The sequence below is a fragment of the Phoca vitulina genome, unplaced genomic scaffold (genome assembly GCF_004348235.1).
Source record: "Phoca vitulina isolate PV1807 unplaced genomic scaffold, GSC_HSeal_1.0 scaffold32, whole genome shotgun sequence".
Lineage (NCBI taxonomy): Eukaryota > Metazoa > Chordata > Mammalia > Carnivora > Phocidae > Phoca > Phoca vitulina.
The window spans coordinates 9915889-9935453 of NW_022589735.1; the positions used below are offsets into that span (position 1 = coordinate 9915889).

At 35.3% G+C, this 19565-nt stretch overlaps 1 protein-coding gene across 1 annotated transcript in view; it reads right to left on the reverse strand.

Moving 5' to 3' along the window:
• Positions 1–917: 917 nt before the first annotated feature.
• ADAMTS19 (ADAM metallopeptidase with thrombospondin type 1 motif 19) overlaps positions 918–19565 on the reverse strand; it is a 250382-nt gene continuing 231734 nt past the window's right edge. The window contains exons 22-23 of the mRNA XM_032425158.1: positions 4044–4221; positions 918–2208 (exon numbers count right to left, since the gene is read on the reverse strand). Of these exons, the coding sequence (XP_032281049.1) occupies positions 2057–2208; positions 4044–4221 (330 nt within the window). The 3' untranslated portion in view covers positions 918–2056. The remainder of the gene's footprint in view (positions 2209–4043; positions 4222–19565) is intronic.

Consider the following 19565-nt stretch of genomic DNA (forward strand, 5'->3'; position numbering starts at 1 on the left):
GCCCACTGCTTCCTTTTATTTGTTGTTTTATTTCAGGGAACCCATGTTACAGCAAATAAAAGGTAGCCCAGGCCTCATGCTCATGTAAATCTCTGGTATTACCATGTTCTCCCATCATCCTGAAGCAGATGGCCTGACAGAAAGCTGCAATGTCTTTTTTTTTTTTTCTTTAATATTCAGTTCTAGCACCAGCTGGTGAAAACATTCTGACGATATTGTATCTGGTCTGATTCATCCACCAATACGTGGTGATATTTCCACCAAGATTCATGGATTTAGGAATCAAGGGACGTAATTGAGAATGTCTCTTACTAAGTAATTTTTACCTCTCTCATGTCCCTACTCTCTTACTTAAGATGTGTTGATATTAGTTAATTTTCTATCTCAGCAATTCAATGAAAAGATATACATAAGTAAGGGGCCATCTAGAAACCAAATGCCCCCCCATATTAAAAGGAAGGTAAAACACATGAATGAGGAAGCGTCACAAACTGCACAGATGTTGAGGTTTTACTCTACTTACGACCTATCACATGAGCCTGCACACTTTCAGGGCAAAAGACAGAAGACCCCTGAGTTACAGACAAAGGACTTTATTACTCACAGCAAGAGCAGTAGAAGAGAGGCAGCATTTTCTTGCACCGGTTTCCTGAGCCCCAATTGCCCCAGAGGGACACCAAGAGAGCCACATGATATTTGCACATGCAGTGGCTTAGATCACAGGAGAGAGACCCCCATTTTAGGGCCAGAAATCTATTTATAATGAGAAGTCAGCATATCTGCCCTTTGCTGCACCATCTCGATCTTCCAGGCTGCTCATTACACAAACATTCCTTAGAAGACGCTCCCGAACAAAAGAAGACAGTGCCGAGACGTGTAGAGACGTGAGAGACCTATGAAGAACTGCCTCCCAACAGGAAGCTTCACATATTTTATTGAAAAAAATCTAAGAAATCATGTGAATCATGTACAACATTTTCTCACAAGAAAACATTTAAGCTGGTTCTTTTAACGTTTCACAGAATTGTAAAACTTTTTAGTTTTCAAAAGGAAAAAACACAATGAAACTACCACAGTATTATAAGTGTTTTGTTTTTTTCTTGTTTCTAGGGGAAAAGCTGAAAAATATTTGGTAAATCTTCTCATGATTTGTGAGGCTAAGTACTATAGTCTTTTATAAATCTGCTAAAAAGATACAAGGAGACGGGTGGATCACTGCTTTCTTTGTTCAAAATATTTAAAAAAAAAGCTAAAATCTAATGACAACATGTTAAAATAATACATATTTTTGTAGGATGTTACCATTTCTATACTGATTTCTCTATACTATATCAACAGTGCAATGGTGATTCAGTGTAAATCATTACAGTGTTTCATTGTTAAAATACTTGTGTTCAAGTAGATGTTCATGAACATGATCAAAGTCTCTATTTTGACTTTTTTTTCCATTATTAAAATAAGGTTATAATTACAGTAGAATTTTTCCTATGGATATTTCTAAGTCTGAACCAAATTCATAATACATTCTCTAAAAACCTGTTCGACACGATGAGGTTTGTTATGTTTACACATTTCCTGTAGATTACAGAAAATGGGCTAATTCTGCATTAAGACACCAAAAACCAAAAATGATTTCTCTCCATATATAACTAAACGATTACATTAAGTTAGTATACATTCTGGATAACTCAATGGTATTGGCAGGGAGAGAAGAGCACCTTAGAGAGAGCCCTAACTGAAACAAAAAAAAATTTTTTTTAGAGCCTAATGATCTTGTTTTTTTTCTTTTTTCTTTTTTTTTTTCCCTTTTTATTTTGATTCTGGAAACTGGATCCAACTTATTCATATAAAATTATTTATGAAGCCATATAGTATACGTCGAAATGTTTGTATAGCCCAGACAAACACCATACTGGATGTTCGGCAGGCACAAAAATAAATTAATTCGATTAAATTATATGTAATCTGATAATATTTGGCCTGAAAAACATGCTAGTGTGTGTGTTTATAAATAATGTAATTGCAAAGCGCTGTGAGCCAGTCAGCCTGCTTGAGGTCAACTCTTCTGCTGCAGCTTCTGGGCATAGAAGTCCCGGCAGGTACCACAGCAGCGCTGATACCAGCGCATGTCCTGACAGAGGTTCTTCTCGCGTATCACTCGGCAGTACACAGGCCACTGATCCCCCAGGCACTTGAACGTCAGCGCGGCTGCGAAGCAGAAATTAGGGAACTCAATGCATGCAGCTATCCTAGGTGTCAGGAGTAGAAACAAACAGCAAGCATTTAAGTGGGGGGATTTTGAACATTCACTTTGACTCATTTATACTGCCTCCTGGAACTTAAAAGAGAGAAAGAAACACACACAGACACACACATCCTATGATAAGGAATAAAATGAATGAATAATGGTCTTACTCAGGAGCTCTTTCAGACTCATTAAAGCTAGACTTCCCAAATTCGGTGAGTTGTAATACAAATGGCTTTTAAGGTTCAATTGTATGGCTTTCATTTAAGCTTCTTTTGGATTTTTAGTTGAGAAGATTAAAAAGAAAAAAGGACTATGCTCGCTATATCCACTTTTATGGGATACAAATGAGTAAGTATGGTTATGGATGAAATAGCAAAACGAATATGCTCACACTTATTTCATATTCCTTATTTCTTTGAGAGCAGACATACTAGGTGGGCTATCTGGGGATCTTGATTTCACACATCTTTAAAATCAGAGCTGATTATCAAAAGTGATTGAAATTTACAGTTATTAAGTATGTGGAATCTTTCTTTTGCCACCATTCTAAGATGAATCATTATTTTATTTTTTAAAACCTCAGGGTTTCCACTGTGCTTGTGTGGTTGGGGATATACCTTCAAAAAATAATAAATAGAGAAAATGCAATTTTAATTAAATTTTTCTTGTAATCCATCGTTTTCTGCCACATGATACTTCAAGAAGGACTCCAGCTAATTGCTAGAGAAAGGGATTATGTTGTTCTGAATACATGGATTTAGGGCATCTGCTCTAGGATTGCTTAACTTTTTGTCTTAATTACTCTTAATTCTACTTGAACTGATTATTTCCTAGAAATGTTAATTATTTGGCTTGAAAAAGAGAATTTTTGTGTTTCTGTGAAGAACCAGACTTTTCCATTTGATTGAATCCTATGGTCAAAAAATATCTAAGACAATGAAACTCCTTTCATTTTAGCAATATCGTTCTGTACGATTAAATTGTTACCCTGTAGGTTGTACAAACAGATTAAAAGTGAAGGTGTTAAACATAAATTAACCCAACAACAGTCAGGTGGCAGTGCTGTTAAAAGCCCCTAATTGCCAAAGAAATAAAAGCTAATTCATTTACGAAATTTTTTTAGGCAAGTGCAGGCTATATTTACTTAAAATACATAATCTACTTTTTGAGGATAGATTAGATTGAATAACACGAATTGAGAGTATATACGAAACCATTTATAACATAAGAAACTATGTAAATCAATATGTTACTAGCATTTATTTGTATATAATATTATGTCCTTAAGGATTCAAAACTGTTACCTCTTTTTCAGTGGTTTAGATCCAGGTACCCACTCTTCTTGAAAGTCATTTTTACTCTATGTCTCTCCGAAGGATAATTTGTACCCAGGATCAAAAGGACGGCTATTAACAATGGAGACATTGAAGATATACACCACAACCTCACCTGTCCAGAGACATTACCTTTGTCGATAGTTCTGCCACGAATCTGGTCAGAACCCAAAACATGGTTACATCCTGCAACCCTTTATAAGATGACCTTGAGAGGTGTGGCATTCGTATTTCCAGGACCAGGCACTGAGGAGACAGCTTCAGGAATCCTAAGTGTTTAGTCTTTAGGATTTTTTACCCCCTGACCATTTGCCCTAAACTATAGTTAAATATATCCCTTTTAGTCAGAACAAAACTAACTCCTATAGATTAAGAACTTAACTTTACAATACTATGCAAAACAGAAGAAGCCATGAGCATTTCCATGTTTCTCAAAACCATCCTCTTTTTGGTCTGCTTACCCAGCCTGGGTGATGTTATGGTATTTACATTAATCTTCTCATTGCAGGGTTGAAGGTGGCATGGTCTGTATGCTGCAGGTTTTTCTGAAGAAAAACACTCATTTCCATGTCTTCCTGTGATCTTATGCATGCACTGGATGACACGGGACTGCATTCCTTTGCCACAGGTGATTGAGCACTGGAGAGATACAAGATGTGTTAAAAGTCCTTGTTGCTCTTTCCTTTTTCTAGATTGTGAGCCGCCTTTCCCATCCATCCCTTCCTTAAAATTTAACATGAGTCACAACATCCAGAGTTGATGCAAAACGGGGGTCAGAAATGTCGATACTCATAACTTGGGCATGCCGCTGTTCAGAACCTCTGGCTGACCTCAGGCACAGCATTGGGTCATGAAGGACATAGGTGAGTAAAGGAGAAAGAAAGGGGGACAGCATGACTTGGAGGGAAAGACAGTGAATGATACCAGGGATGCACTGAGGTGGACAGTGTTTAAAGTTCTAATATCTAGTTTGCAACAAATTCATTATTTTTTTTGAAGACTTTATTTATTTGAGAGAGAGAGAGCATGAGCAGGGGGAGGGGCAGAGGGGGAGGGAGAAACAGACTCTCCGCCCAGCAGGGAGCCCGACCCGGGGCTCGATCCCAGGACCCCGAAATCATGACCTGAGCCAAAGGCAGACGCTTAACCGACTGAGCCACCCAGGTGCCCATAACCTGGATTTTTTTAAATAAAATATCCTTTTAATAAATTCCTTATACTTTAGCTAAATGGACTTTTCTTCATTTGTAACATATTTTACAAAGAAGAACACACTTGATGTACAATGGTCTTTTATTAGACAAATATTTTGGGTCCAAATGTATCACCAGATTTAATTTGTTACACAAATAAACGGATGCTTATTTGACTGTGAAAATACAACTATTCTATGGGATCAAAATTACATGTGAAAGAGTAAATACGGTTTTGTTTCTGAAAATAATGATTTATTTGCAAATCATATTATTTTCTGCATAGTAAAGATTTAGCCTTATGTAGCCAAATAGTTGTAAAGAATTATATCAACTCCAAAGGACATGAACAAATCAAAGTAACACATCATTTTTCAGGATTGTAAAAAATAAAAAAAAGTAACTATTGACACAGGATGACTCAAAATATATAATTTTAGCAGATAATGGTTAAATAGTGCCTTTCATAAAATTTGAAAACTCATAAGAGAAAAAGATGTTAGTTGCATTCCTTATGCAAGTTAAGTTTTGTAACAATCTGGGAATAACCTGGAAACGAAAATAGTATCCAGGAAAAAATGGAAGTTCTATAATTCATTTAAGTAAAACAGAATCATTTCTGCCTTTGAAACTAACAGAATAAGCTTTATCACAAAATTAAATAGTCTAAAACCTTTTTTAAATAAAAAATAAAAATGAAAATGAAAAAATAGTCTAATAGCCTTAGGATCTAATTTTCATTAGCATACTTTAGTAATAAAAAAAATCAGGCTCTTACTAGTAATAACCTTCTTTATAAAATACATTTTGGTAAAAATTTTATAGATGAAAAGTGAACAGATATTTGAAATAAAACAATTGAAATCACAAGGTATCTTCTAAATTAGCTCTTACTTTATTATAGAAGATACTACTAAACAGGTGGATAGTTCTTCAAATCATGTCACTATGATTAAAGACAGAGGTTAAAAGAAAAAGCCAAAATAATTCTGGCCTTGAAATGACGAGACTGGGCTCTAATATTGTCTCGTGCAACTAATTTACCTGGGACTTATTTTTCCTTTTTGTTAGGAAGGCATTGCAGTAGATTATAACTACACTTTCGGGTCTAAATTACTACGAAAGTAAAAATTCCCAATCACTGATTATGAAAAGTGACTGTAGTGGGGCAATTGTTAAGTGGTGAAGCTTCGTAACAGGAATGACTCTCTAATTTCATCATCTAGTCATTCAGTGTGCCAGCCAACAATAGTATGGTACAGGTTCTGTCAAGATTATAGTTTGATTAAATGTCTCAGAATATCCAATTGATTGATCACCCATTATGTTCAGGATCCCATGCAGAAAATAAAGACAGCAATAAAAAAAAAAATATGATGGAGTTGGTGCTTTCATCCGTAAACTTTATTAACAAGACACTAAAACATATAAAACAGATGGACTCAGAAACAGATTATGAAACAAGGCAGAAGCTGGGCAATTTCATCCACTTTTAGCCAAGTGTTTAATAATTAATTAATTAATTAATTAATTTTTAATTTTTCCCCGATTGTTTAGTATTTTAAACAATGAGTTGCCCTATAGAACGACAGTTTGCCGCTTTAAGATCAAGGGAAACTGATACCACTCCCTCCAGAAGATTTTACTTCATACGATACTAACACTAGTTAGCACTTACTTAATATTTATTATATGTCAGGGCCTGTGTTAGGCCATAATTATTTTGGTATCTCATATGAAGCCCATGAATACTAGTTTTATTCCTTTTACACAGATAAGATAGAGGCTCAAATAAGTGAAATAAATTGCCTAAAGCTTTATAGTTAAGAAGTAGTGGAATTGGAATTTCAACTCACATATACTAAATTCAGAGATCGGATGCTTAAGCATTACTTGATAGTAGAACATTGCTAATACTCCTCTTTATGTTAATAGTCAGATATCTTTTCTTGTCCCTATCCTGCCCAATGGACCTCTAATCCTCGTATCTTACTATTAACTTAAACATTAGTGAATTAGAAGGGCTTTTTTGTTTTGTTTTGCTATGACCCAGGTTATAAGATAGGAGATAAACTTGTTCGCCTTAAAGACAATTCACATGCATGATTTGTCTTGAGACAGGGTGAGCATATAATTTCTCACCCAAATCAGGGCACTTGTAATAGAAGTGGTTAAAATTATTATTCCTATACTACAAGCACACATTGGACAGTCCTGGGTAATCTGGGGCATACAGTCACCTCATCTACAGACATTTTACTGGTAGATTTATGTATTAGATGATAAGGGAGATGATAGAATGTATTTATCTAATACATTCTAAATCTTGCTCTTCACAAAAGTACCAAGTAAATTTAAAATGTATTTGAAACAAGGCAGCACTCTAGACTTCCACTAAAGGCTAAAACGCTAAAATGTCAACATTAATTTGCCAGCAACTGGTAAAGAAACACAAGGTGTACCTGATAACTTGCCATTTGATATTTCTTTTACAAGGAAAGTTCCCTGACTAGAGTATTTTAAATAGAGAGACTTGTACCGTCTGACAAAAACTCAATAGTTAATCTTGCCTGGAAGGACCTTTGAAACAAAGCACCTCATAAATCAATTCCATGAACTAGAAGTCTTTAATTATGAACAGGAAATGCAACCTTGATGTCCCAGATTTACCAGAGTAAAAAGGAAACCGTCATCTTTAGAACAAACTTAAACCGTTCAGAAAATTGCTCACATGACTTTGGAGTTAATTTTGACCAAGATAACAAGGTACAAGGAGAACTAGTGTTGGTAATCTCTCTTTCCCACCAAAAAATGAGCCCCAAATTCTCTGGAAGTGAAATTTGTTTTACTGACTTAGTGATATGCATCATTTCAGTCTACTTGAGAAAATTATGACCTTCCCTGAACTTGGGAACACATGGGCCATATCTTTAGATAATATCACCATAGATTTCTCTTTTAATGGAACAAATCCTTCCTGGCCCTGGAACATTAGTGACAACTTCTAACACTGGATTAAATTATGTTTACACTGTACCTTACGTACCAAACACTAAGCATGGTTAGGGAAACTTTCTCAATAATTCACATTTTGGACTATTAAAATAATTAGGGAAGTCATTTAGTAAATGAGAACCATGAATACAAATGTTGGCAAATCAGTAAGAACGCTTTATCCTCTTTTAAAACGAGATACACATTTATAGAACCTTATAACCATTTCTATTACCTGAAATTTTATTTTCTTTCTGTCATTCTTGTGCCAGGTAATAAGAACTAACAGACTTTATTCTAGCTAAGAAAATTTCATTTAAACTAACTGGAAGAAAAATATCTGGAGAAGCAAGCGATGTACAAGTTGGGGGAAGCGTATGTGGATGTTTCCTTGGCTCATATATTTTTCTAAAAATGGCCAAGGATGACCTGGTGTTAGATACAGATATAAATCTTGGAAAGTTATTCGTACTGAGTTAGATGATAGCCCTGCAGTGGACAGGGACCAGCTTGGTTTCACAAACTTATGAATTGGCCTAAATGCAAACACATGAAGGGAAATAGAAAAAACGTAGGAAAAACAAACACACTAAAAACTTTCTTAACAAACTCTTAACTATGTGGCATTATTATAGAAAGAGATGAAATGAACTCTGAATGGCTGTGAAGTCCATCTCATGGGTAGGCCAAGGTGTGGAATCCTTCCTTCCATCACAAAAGATGGATGAGTGTTGAGGCACTGCCCAACCTGTGAACTGCAGGGAGAAACTTACCATGGACATTTCACTCCTGACATAATATTTATGGCATTATTAGACAGTGTTGCTCAGGTCTTGGTTTAAGACTTTGAAAAACATGTAAACACCTTAGAGAAGGTGTTCAAGAAAAGGCTGTATATCTTGAGACATTTTATTGATGCCTGATGAAATGATTTGTTTTCAAGTCTAATCTTGAAAGATTGAAGATAATTAGGTCTTAATTAGCACAGTGGTATAAATAAGTTTTTGATGCATCGAATACTACATAGAAGATATGAGTGTACTCTGCTGCTAAATTCTCATTATTTTATATAGAAATATTCCTTTTATGATAGATTTGAATATGTTTATCAAGAATCTGCATCTTTTAAAAATAATCTACATGTGTTGTTCCCTAAAGTTTCTATGAATACCATTATGCTGAGTGACATAAATTTACTAAATAGTAGTGAATGACAGCAAACGTGCTCTGTAATACACTTACATAAGTAAAGCATGCTTAATTCAAAAAAAAGAGCTACATAAGCACCAAGAAATAGCCACATACAAATTTATGAAGTGTCAAAATCACAGAGGAGAATGATTTTCAGAGATTCCCAATGTTCATAGGTTCTTGTCCATCGCACTACTTGAATCTACTTTTGCAATGTGATAGAATTATCTTTCTGTCAATTGAAAATTCATGAATCATGTAGGAATTTCCATAACAGCTCATGGTAAAATCTACCAAGTGTCATATCTCTGTTAAATTCATCAAAGAACATTGTTTTCTTCTTGTCTAAGAAGTGATCTACGTACTTCTAGAAAAGTTATTTTCACTTAAGAACCCTTTATAAATGGCATATCCACAAATATCTCTTAACTACCCACCTATGTAGAGAGGAGACTCTCATTCTTTGCACTGATCTCTGATTCTTACAGTGCTTCTGTGCTTGATAGGTTCTGAGATCAAGTAGATCTACTCTGCATACGTGATTCTGAACATGGAGCTAAAAACCACTTCCACATCTAGTCTTAGGTATGGAGATTCTGTAGTAAAGCGCCAAACTTTAAAATTGTTGGTTAAATGATAGTTTCTTACCTCTCCTTTCAGGACATTGGAATAGTCACAAAGACAATGTTTTGGTGCTAGTTATTTGTTACCCTGGATATTTAGATAACTCGGATTTGGCAACACACCAGGACAGTGTAGTATAAATAAATTTGTAGACTCAGTTAAATAATCAACTAGTTTGCCAGTGAGTTTATAGAACTATTAATCTGTGCATATTAAACTGTAAAACTCTTCAAGGTGTAAATGCTGTCAAATGTCCTCTGAAACATCACACCAAAGAGGCGGAAAACCCAACAGTAAAAATGCTACCCTAAGATATTTATTTGCAGTTTTGTTGCCTAACAAACATAACTAACCCTGGTTTGCTTTTGAGTTCCTTAGAAAGACAAACAAAATTTCAGTATATTCAGGGGTTAAAAATAATAATTCTCACACTTGGCCAGCAGAGAGATTACCCGAGATTCCTTCCTTCTAGACTGTGCCAAAGATATATATTTTGGAGAGAATGTGTATTCTCTAGGCCAACAGCTAAGGAAGGCTCTGTAATGCTTTACTCATTTCCAGCTGGCCTCTGTACGAAATAGGAATTCCTAAATTAAGAGAAAATTGTCACTGGCAAACAGAGTTCAAAAAAATTTTTGAAACCAATATAATAGGCAATCTCACAGAACCTGATATAATCTCTAATGATCAGTGCCAATCTATAACAAGGTTAACAGCATTGACTTGGATAATTTGTCTTTGGGAATAAGTGGATTATTCCAGAGTGGTTTAACAAGAGTGAATTAGCGTTCGCAGTGGAGAGTGGACCTCATAAGGAAAGTAAATGATGACTTCTACTGGAAATTATTAGCACAGCATTCCTATTCATTTATGTATATGTTTGGCAGGTCCATCTTTCAACTTTTTAATAAAGTGAGTGTGAAACAAGCATACTAAGGAACAAAAGTTAGGTTTGTTTTTTAAGATTTGCTATGTATTTTGGTCAGTGTTTCAGCGTCTTTTTAAAGTAGTTCATCTGCCTTATTTAACACATGGGTATTTGGAATTGAATCTATTCCTAGAGGTCAGACGTTTGAGGATTTTTTTTTGCATATGTGTTTAATTAATTCATCATTTAGTTCTACAGTTCCAACTATTCTTTTCTCTTTAATGAAAATGTCTGCATATCATTAGAGCAAATCAAGGAAATGTGTGGCACAATCAAGCCGAATAGCTTATGAATGAGTAGCAGAGAAGTGAATATGTTATGAAAGGGCCATCAAATTAACCCCCCAAATAACTTTTTATATCAAAGTACACATTGATCACCACAATAATGGAAGAAAAAAGATGTTTTGCATTAAGAAGCAATTAATAAACACAGAGTCTTGAACACATTTGCGATTCTGCTAGCCTATGAATCACACGGTGTTGGAGAGGTGAAAAAAGACTATTGAGACATTTCTATTTTATCTCTATCATTCCAGTGAAACATCTTCCCACCAGAGAGAACTGTTTGGAATGACGGCGATTGAATTTCCTTTTCAAATAAAATGCTTTCCAGGTCTAGTTGAACAATTCTGTGTCCAAAATGGATCAGATCCCTCTGTGGCCATGTGAGAGAAGTGTGTATGTTTTGTTTTGTTTGTTTTAATAAAGTCTTGGTTTAAAATAGCACAGAGAGCACTATGTTAGTTACCTTTAAGTTATGCCAACCTGAAATAAACCAAGTATTTGCCAGGCCACAGAGAAAATTCGTAAGTGTGCTTTGCTTTCATCCACTGCTTTCTTTCCAGGTTAGATAACTGCCATCTAAACTGATGGCAGCAATTTCAGTCACATGGATTCCAGAGAATGCAGAAGAAGTCCACCAGCTACCTCAAAGCTCAATGTTAAGCACTTTTTTGGCTTAAGCAATATGTTATTCAAATAAGGGTGGATTTACCTTTCTTTTTTTAAAAAAAATCACATTTTTTAAGTAGTTTGACCCACCATACAGAAAAAGGTCAAGGGAGTCATATATTTACATAAAATTATACTGATTGATTTTCCTGAAGAAAAATAAGCTAGTTACTAATTCTTTTGTAGTAAAATATATGCGACATTGTAGTTCTTATAGAATTAGAGTCAGAAAATAAAATGGATCAGAAGAAAAGAAATGCAATGTTTAGATGTAGACTACATTTTTTGCTTACTTGATGAAAAAGTTTAGTGATCATTTATTCAATAAACATCACTAAATATAATGCAATATTCTGGTCACGCAGAGAGATTTGTGAGAAGGGTAAAGGGGGTTAAAATATTCTTTTTTTAAAAAAATATTTATTTATTTACTTGAAAGAGAGAGAGAAAGCAGGGGGAGAGAGAATCTTAAGCAGACTCTGCTGAGGATGGAGCCCAATGTGGGGCTCAATCCCAGGACGCTGAAATCATGACCTGAGCTGAAATTAAGAATCGGATATGTAATCAACTGAGGGATCCAGGTGTCCCAAGATATTCTTAATCAGACAGCAACAACATAAGGCAGTAAATAATTAACAGAGAAAAAGTAACATAGTCATTAAGTGCAAAGAAATTCTGTCATTTATTGTGGAAGCCTTTGAAAAATCAGACACTTCAGATGGTCCTTGAACGACTCAAGTATTGGAGGAAACACATTCTAGGTGAAGATATTTCAACAAAGACACAGAGAATGTACAAGTACAAACTGCTCAGGCCTCAGCTTAGTGGAGATACCCAATTAAGGAGAATAATAAGACAGTTCTCAATAGGTAAGTTAGGACCAGAATATGGAAAGCTTTGAATGCCAGCATGAGTATCAAAAGGCAATTCTCTGGAAATACTTAGGCTATAGGATAGAGTGATGAAGTCATCCCTGTGAGTGGATGGGTATGAAATAGGAGTACTCGGGGAAGGAAGCACATTAGAAACTGTTACTCTAATCCTGGGGGAAAAAAATAAAAAGGACTGCATTATTATATTGGAAGCAAAAAACAACTGAAGCAAAGCCCTATTTGTATCAAGAAGAAGAGCCAAGGATAGTTTCCAGCCCAAGGAGCTGGGAAGATGATAATTGACATTTTTCAAGAAAAAGGAAATTGGGAGTGGGGTATGGTTTGAGGAAATAAAATGAGGAATTTTGTTTCAAATATACACAATTTGAGGAACTCTTGGCATGCTGATGGCGGAGTCCAAGGGCAACTGAAGTTTGGGCAGAGAATAAAGACACAGCCTGCCTCTCCCTCAACTCTCTCCAGCTACACTCCCTTTTCTAGCTACACTCCCTCCTTGGGCACAATTAGACTTGAAAAATTTAAACATCATCTAAATGTGGATGATTCCAAAATTTATATTTCCATCCCAATTTCTCTTCTCTGATCTACCTACTAGATGTCAGTATTTAAGTCTTTTACAGGCAAATGAAACAGTTCAAAAGAGAAGTGGAAATCTTTCCCCTCCAACCTGACTCTTCTCTTAGGGTTTCCTATTTCCTATCACAGAAGAATCATCCGTACAAATTGTTCAGACCAGAAAGCCAACCTGGGAGTCCTTCTTAATACCTTAATACCTGCTTCTTCCTTATCTCCCTCCACAAATAACCAACCCCAGTTCTGTTCATTTTAACCTCAAAACAATTTCTCAAAGCCAACCATTTCTCCTCATCTCTACTTACACTACTATATGAATGGCCAGCATTTACTTGGTTACTATGTATCTGACACTATGCTAAGAACTTTCCATGAATTATTTCATTTGGATTCATTAACTTATCTGAACAGAAGATCCAGAATTCAAACCCAAGGCTGTGGGACTCCATACACTGAGCTATCATACCTCTTACAGATCCCAATCTTCTCCCCTCCCTAGGAATTTTGTAATATTCTCTCGGCATCTTTCTATACCCATGACATCAGTCAGTTTTGACATGGTAGCCTGAAAATATTTGAGTATTAGGAAAGTATGAGTTTTCTTTTAATTTCAGACAGAAAATGTTAACCTGTTTATAAAATTAAAAGTAATATATGGATATGGTAGAATTATAAGCACAGAAGGCCCTTTTTTCCAATGTAATTCAAATAAACTACTCTTTGTATATCTGTGCAGAAAATTTTTTGAAAAAGATTTTATGTATTTATTTGAGAGAGAGCAGGAGCATGCAAGCTGGGGAAGGAGCAGAGTGGGGAGGGAGGGGGACAAGCAGACCCCATGCCAAGCATGGAGCCCAAGATGGGGCTCGATCCCAGGACCCTGAGATCATGACCTGAGTCAAAACCAAGAGTCGGATGCTTAACTGACTGAGCCACTCAGGCACCCCCAAATTTTTAATATGTATAAAAATCATATATGTAAACAACTTCAGTCCATACTATATGACTCTTCTGCATAATATTTGCTCACTTAATAGTAGGTCTTGGAGAAACCTTCCCATCGTTATGTATTTATCTATAAATATATTTTTAAAAACTACAGTATGCTACTGTTTGAATATGGTATTATGATTTATATAACTAGTTAATGGACATATGGGTCGTTTCCAAATTTTTGTTGTGCCAAAGAAGGCCGCAATGAGTATCTTCATAAATACGGTTGGCAAATTAGGTAAGAATGTCTGTAAGGAAAATCTTTGGCACTGGAGTTGTTGAGTCAAAGAATGTGTGCATTTCAAAATGAGATATCATTTTTCTCACCTATCAAATTGGTTAAAAGAAAGTGTGATAACATCCAATCTTAGTAGTATGGGGAAACAGATATGTGGAGGCACCTGGGCAGAAAGAAGTAGAAATTGCTCCCCGTAGATGGAGCTTTCTGGTTGTCCCATGGCACCCCTCAATCAACATCTCTTGTTGCCTTTCTGAGCCCTGAAGCCGCACGCACATGCATGTGCATGTGTGTGTTTATATCTAAACGTGTTTCCTACTTTTATTTTCCTATATGGACTTGTACATATTCTGTATATAGTATATAAAGTTACAGGTTTATATATTTCTAATCCAATCAATTTGTGTTTTGTCTCTAAAGTAGATCTTTCATTTTAAGTAGCTCAAAATACTCTTCTTTGGGCTAGGCACCATTTGGACCACTGCATCACTGACACTGGATTACTACTTTTACTTGCACAGTTAGAGCACTGTGATATTCAGAAAGACCTACAGTTGCTTTGGCACATTTTACAGCTGTAGGAATGAGGTTAGGGGGCCTGTGGAACTGCTCTCTGGCATACAAGATGGATGCTGGTTGTGCTCCTAGGCTCTCTGGGTGCCCCAGACAAACTTAAGCAAAACCAGGGACCTGTTAAAATAATTTTCCCTTTTGTTACATTCTGCATCCAAAGACCCCATATGATGCCTTTCTAACTGGCTACTCATTTGTGTATGTTTCTTGCATTTTAAAGATGTCTTTCTCTGGTAGTCCTGGTGATCTGGTTCTATCTATCTCTGGATATCCTCTATTTGGTAAGCATATACTTCACTACATCTAAGCAAAAAACAGTGCTAAGACTACTGAATTTAGAACATTCTTATCAAATTTCTTTGTATTTTTTAGTGGAAACTTTCCATCCCCATCCAACAACCTACTGACACTCAATGTCCCCAAAATGAATTTTGGCATGTTCCATGCTCTATACCCTATAAAGAACATCAAGAGTAATTTTTTAATTAAGTCATATTTATTTACTGAAATGCTTTCAGGTATGATTTATAAAGTGAAATTACAGATACCCTGGTATGTAGCAAAAGAGCATTGACAGTATTATTTTATAAGTCTAGCAATTTTTCAAGGATTTATTAAGAAGACAGTATAATTAAGCCTTGTGGATTAAAAAAATCCGCTTGCATTTTCCAATCCAAAGGATGTTAAATACATGTTCTTATATCTGCATTTATAATTATACATGTATATGCATATATAATTACATATATACACACATACATTACATATATATACACACATACACATAGACACAGAGACACCACTTCAATCTCTCTAAATTATAAATTTTCTCTAGATAGAAGATATAACACAGATAGTATGTGTGCATCACTTTTTAAGCTAATATATTTCTGCTATGTTCAATCATATCAGCCAAATGCTTTGACAACTTTGAGTAATTCAAACATTTTAAAATTTGTGTTTTTTTTTATAAATTCATTTTTTAAATATTTATTTATTTGAAAAAGAGAACACAGAGAGAGAAGGGAGCATGAGCAGAGGGGAGGGGCAGAGGGAGAGGGAGAAGCAGATTCCCTGCTGAGCAGGGAGCCTGATACGGGGCTCGATCCCAAAACCCGGGATCATGACCTGAGTTGAAGGCAGATGCTTAACTGACTGAGCCACCGAAGCGCCCCCCCCTTTTTTTTAATGTACCTGGGGCAAGAGATCAGATTCTTAGGAGACTTTAAAACTAAAAATGGTAGCAATGCAAAAAATGCCCCACTCTCTTGCAGTATAAAGAGTCAGAGGCAAAACAATTTGATAGCCAATAGTTTGGGGATTTTGTGCATGGTTTAGAAGACAGCTATCTTCTCCAGATAGAATGGTGAATAGCAAATTGTGTAAATGCTCAGTGGATGTATCTGAACAACACAGTAGAAAGTCTTTCCTGATGAAAAGTATCCTGTTTATCACTAATTTCTTTACTCTGCACAGCTTACTCAGAGACAAGCGTATTTCGAAGTAAATATTCCTATAATGTAAAATATGTCTTCTGTAGGACATCTTGCCCAAATGTTTAAAACCAAACCCACAACCTCTGATTTCTTTAATTCATTGACTATCCAACAATGATAGATTTCAGTGTGACAGATTCATGTTCATTTATGAGGTAGCTGCTCAAATCTTCCTGTCTTAGGAGACTCTAATTGTAAAAAACGGTAGGCAGTTATCTTTCCAATGACTTGTAGACATAATTAGAAAATAATGCTATATAGAAATGCTAATCCACCAAGAAGAGTTTTTTAGATTATAGATAATTTCAGTTTGGCTTCAATCTACAAATTTTCTCCTGTTTCAAAAAAAGCACTTACAAAACTAGTGTTTCAAATTTGAGTAATCTAATGTAAGCCTTGCCAAAGTGTATTACAGTAAATAACAAACTAGCTATATGCTCTGCAAAAGTGATCTTTGGTTAAAAGAAAAAAGAAAAGAGAAACACTAGAGTCTCTCTTTGAGATTTACCAAGTATAGAAAAACGTTAAAGGATCTGAAAGTCCTATAGCAAACAGTATTTGATTATCTTTGTTTAACTACATTATTTCTCACACCTGGAGACCATATCCCAAGGAATGAGTTTTCCATGGAACTTAATGTGGGGAATGTAAGACTTAAGAATTCATAGGTTAATATAAATTTAGTCTTATAAAAAGGATGACATTCGGATCTTTGGTAAATATCAGTCTTAGTAATGTATCTATTTAACAATATATTCTCTCCATTATAGCAGTTGTCATTTTATTCATTCCTTTGATTCTCTGATGTCAGCTGATACTTAACATTTTCTATTTTTACATTCTATTAAGGTATTTAATTTGGTTATTTGCAGCTAATTATTTCTTTAAATTTGAATGGGAAATCCTCTAACAAGGGGTTAAACTTCCCTCTACTACTCTGTTACAAATCCACTTGGTTTATTTGTATTAAAAACCAGCAAGATATACATTTGGATTCTGCGACCTCCAGCAAGTGGATTTTAATTGGAGTGTGTGTATGCCAGCATTGGGTCAGTCCAGATAATGCAGAATTCCACAGTCCTAAAGCCTCGCCCGGCCATGGGGCAACAAGAAATTCCTCCTTTGGGAATTCTGGCTCTGGTTCTTTTTGTCTCTTTTGACTTAATGCAAAAATACTAGGTTCTGTAGGTGCATGATTAAAAACATAGTGTCATCTAGTCATTTAGTTTAGGACATTCTTGATTGCATTGGTCAGGATTTCTTTCTTTAATTTTCCTTCAATGATTCACTGAGCTTTCCTCCAGTGGAAGGAAAGGTCCTCTGTGATTATTCATAATTTCATAGTTTTTAGATTCCTCTTCAACTGAATACACTGGATATAATTATGGTTTCCTTTTACAGGATAAGTTAAAAATCACTCATTATACTGCAAGCTTTATATTTATCACTTCTAAAAAAAGATAGACCATATTATTTGTACAATTAAATCATCCAAAATGATTTATTGTGCTTCCAGCATTATTTTGAATTATACCATCACAAAAGACTCATCATCTCTTGTCCAAAAATCTATTTATCATGTCATGATGTGAGATGTGGCCAAAACTATTCACATTCCAGAATTTTGAAGGAATAAATTAAATTCAAATTATAGAATATGAATTGAATCTAAGGACAAACCAGGAATAATTATGTATAATTCCAAGGTGTTTTGTGTCTCATTAAAATTCACTTGAATTGAGTTCTCTTGTTAATACTGCACAAAAAGTTAATGCTATAAAAGCTTCAGGAAGGACCAAATTTTGTGTAACAGGTAGATAAAACAATACTTTTTATTTGCTCCTCTATAGGCCTCCAATAATGAAAACAAGAAGCTGCAGACGTTCAAATAAAGGCAGAAAGGTCAAATTCTGGCAGACAATAAGGCATTTCATTAAACATAAGGGACTATGTTATTTTTCACGTCAGTATTCTAAGGACGGCTTAAATGAGTGAATATGGATTTTTTTACTGCCCAGAAACATATGGGTCATGTTCTGTTCTCCTGAGAAAGACCCCAAGGCCACATCTATATCCGAGATATAGTAGAATGTGGCATAGAATTGTGTGAATAGTTAATGCAAGCCAGAGCTAAGCAGCCACACTGTTTGTATCCTATTTTTTGCCAATTTTCTAGTCTCAATGAAATAAACATAAGTACTATCCAACAAAGGCTGTATTATATCTACTTAGAAATCAGAGGTGATGTTTTTATGAGTGATTTTTCTCTTTTGAATATTCCTGGATTTATATTTTTCTCTCTCAAATTGAGAGCAATTTCTCCACTGTTTACACAAAGCTACCAAAACAGAAATGATGGAGATCACATAGGCTGATACGAATGCAGTGAACAGAGTTTGAGGCATAAACAAACCTTTTTCTTAGGAAGCTTCTATTTAGTCGATACACCACTGGCTCAGCAGTGGTTAACGACTTCTAGCCAGTGGGAGAAGCTGAGGATATATTTGTCTTTTAACTGATTCTCTAGTGATTCCCCCATATTATGGAGGGAAGAACATGGTTTCATAGCTAGATTTTTGTGGATATCTCATTGAATATCCCTGATTAAAGCCAACCCGAGGCTTCATTTTAAGTCTACTTCAGTTTATCAATAGTTTAAAAAATACTAGTAGAATCTGAGTGAAACTGACAGATTAATTGAACTCCGGGGAGCACAGAAATCCACCCACAATTGCACACATCTTGTTGCTATTCCTGTGCCAGGGACACAGCTGATAAGAATAAGAAATCTATGTGCTCCCTCTGTCCATGAATACTTTAATCACTGAAACTTAATAATCGCAGCATTATTCCGTTTCTCTGTAATTATTGGGGGATGGTTTTTATTTTAACATGAAAGTGATATGTTAGGAGTGAAAAAGAAGGGGTGAAGTCAATAAAATTCACATGGAGCCACTTGCTTTAATTGTGCATGCTGTTTAAATCTGTTATGCTGAGACCTCGGTCATAAAAAAGAACAAGGAAACAGGTTTAAAGAAAAGAGCAGACTTATATCCATATAAAGAAAAAAATGCAACATACTGAATCTTCTAAATAAGCAAACAAAAATCAACAGGCCAACAGACAAAGGTAAAACATCACAGAACAAAGATGAATAGTTATTAGAACTATCTACTCCTTTCCTTACCCGCAAAGGCTATCTATGTTCAAGCTGGGTAGCAATATAATAACTCCACAAAACCAACTTAAAGTAATTCAGTTTCAGTATACCTAAAAAGGGACACACATGTTACTCTGGTAAATTGGAAAAAACATTTTTTCAGGCTTAGGATGG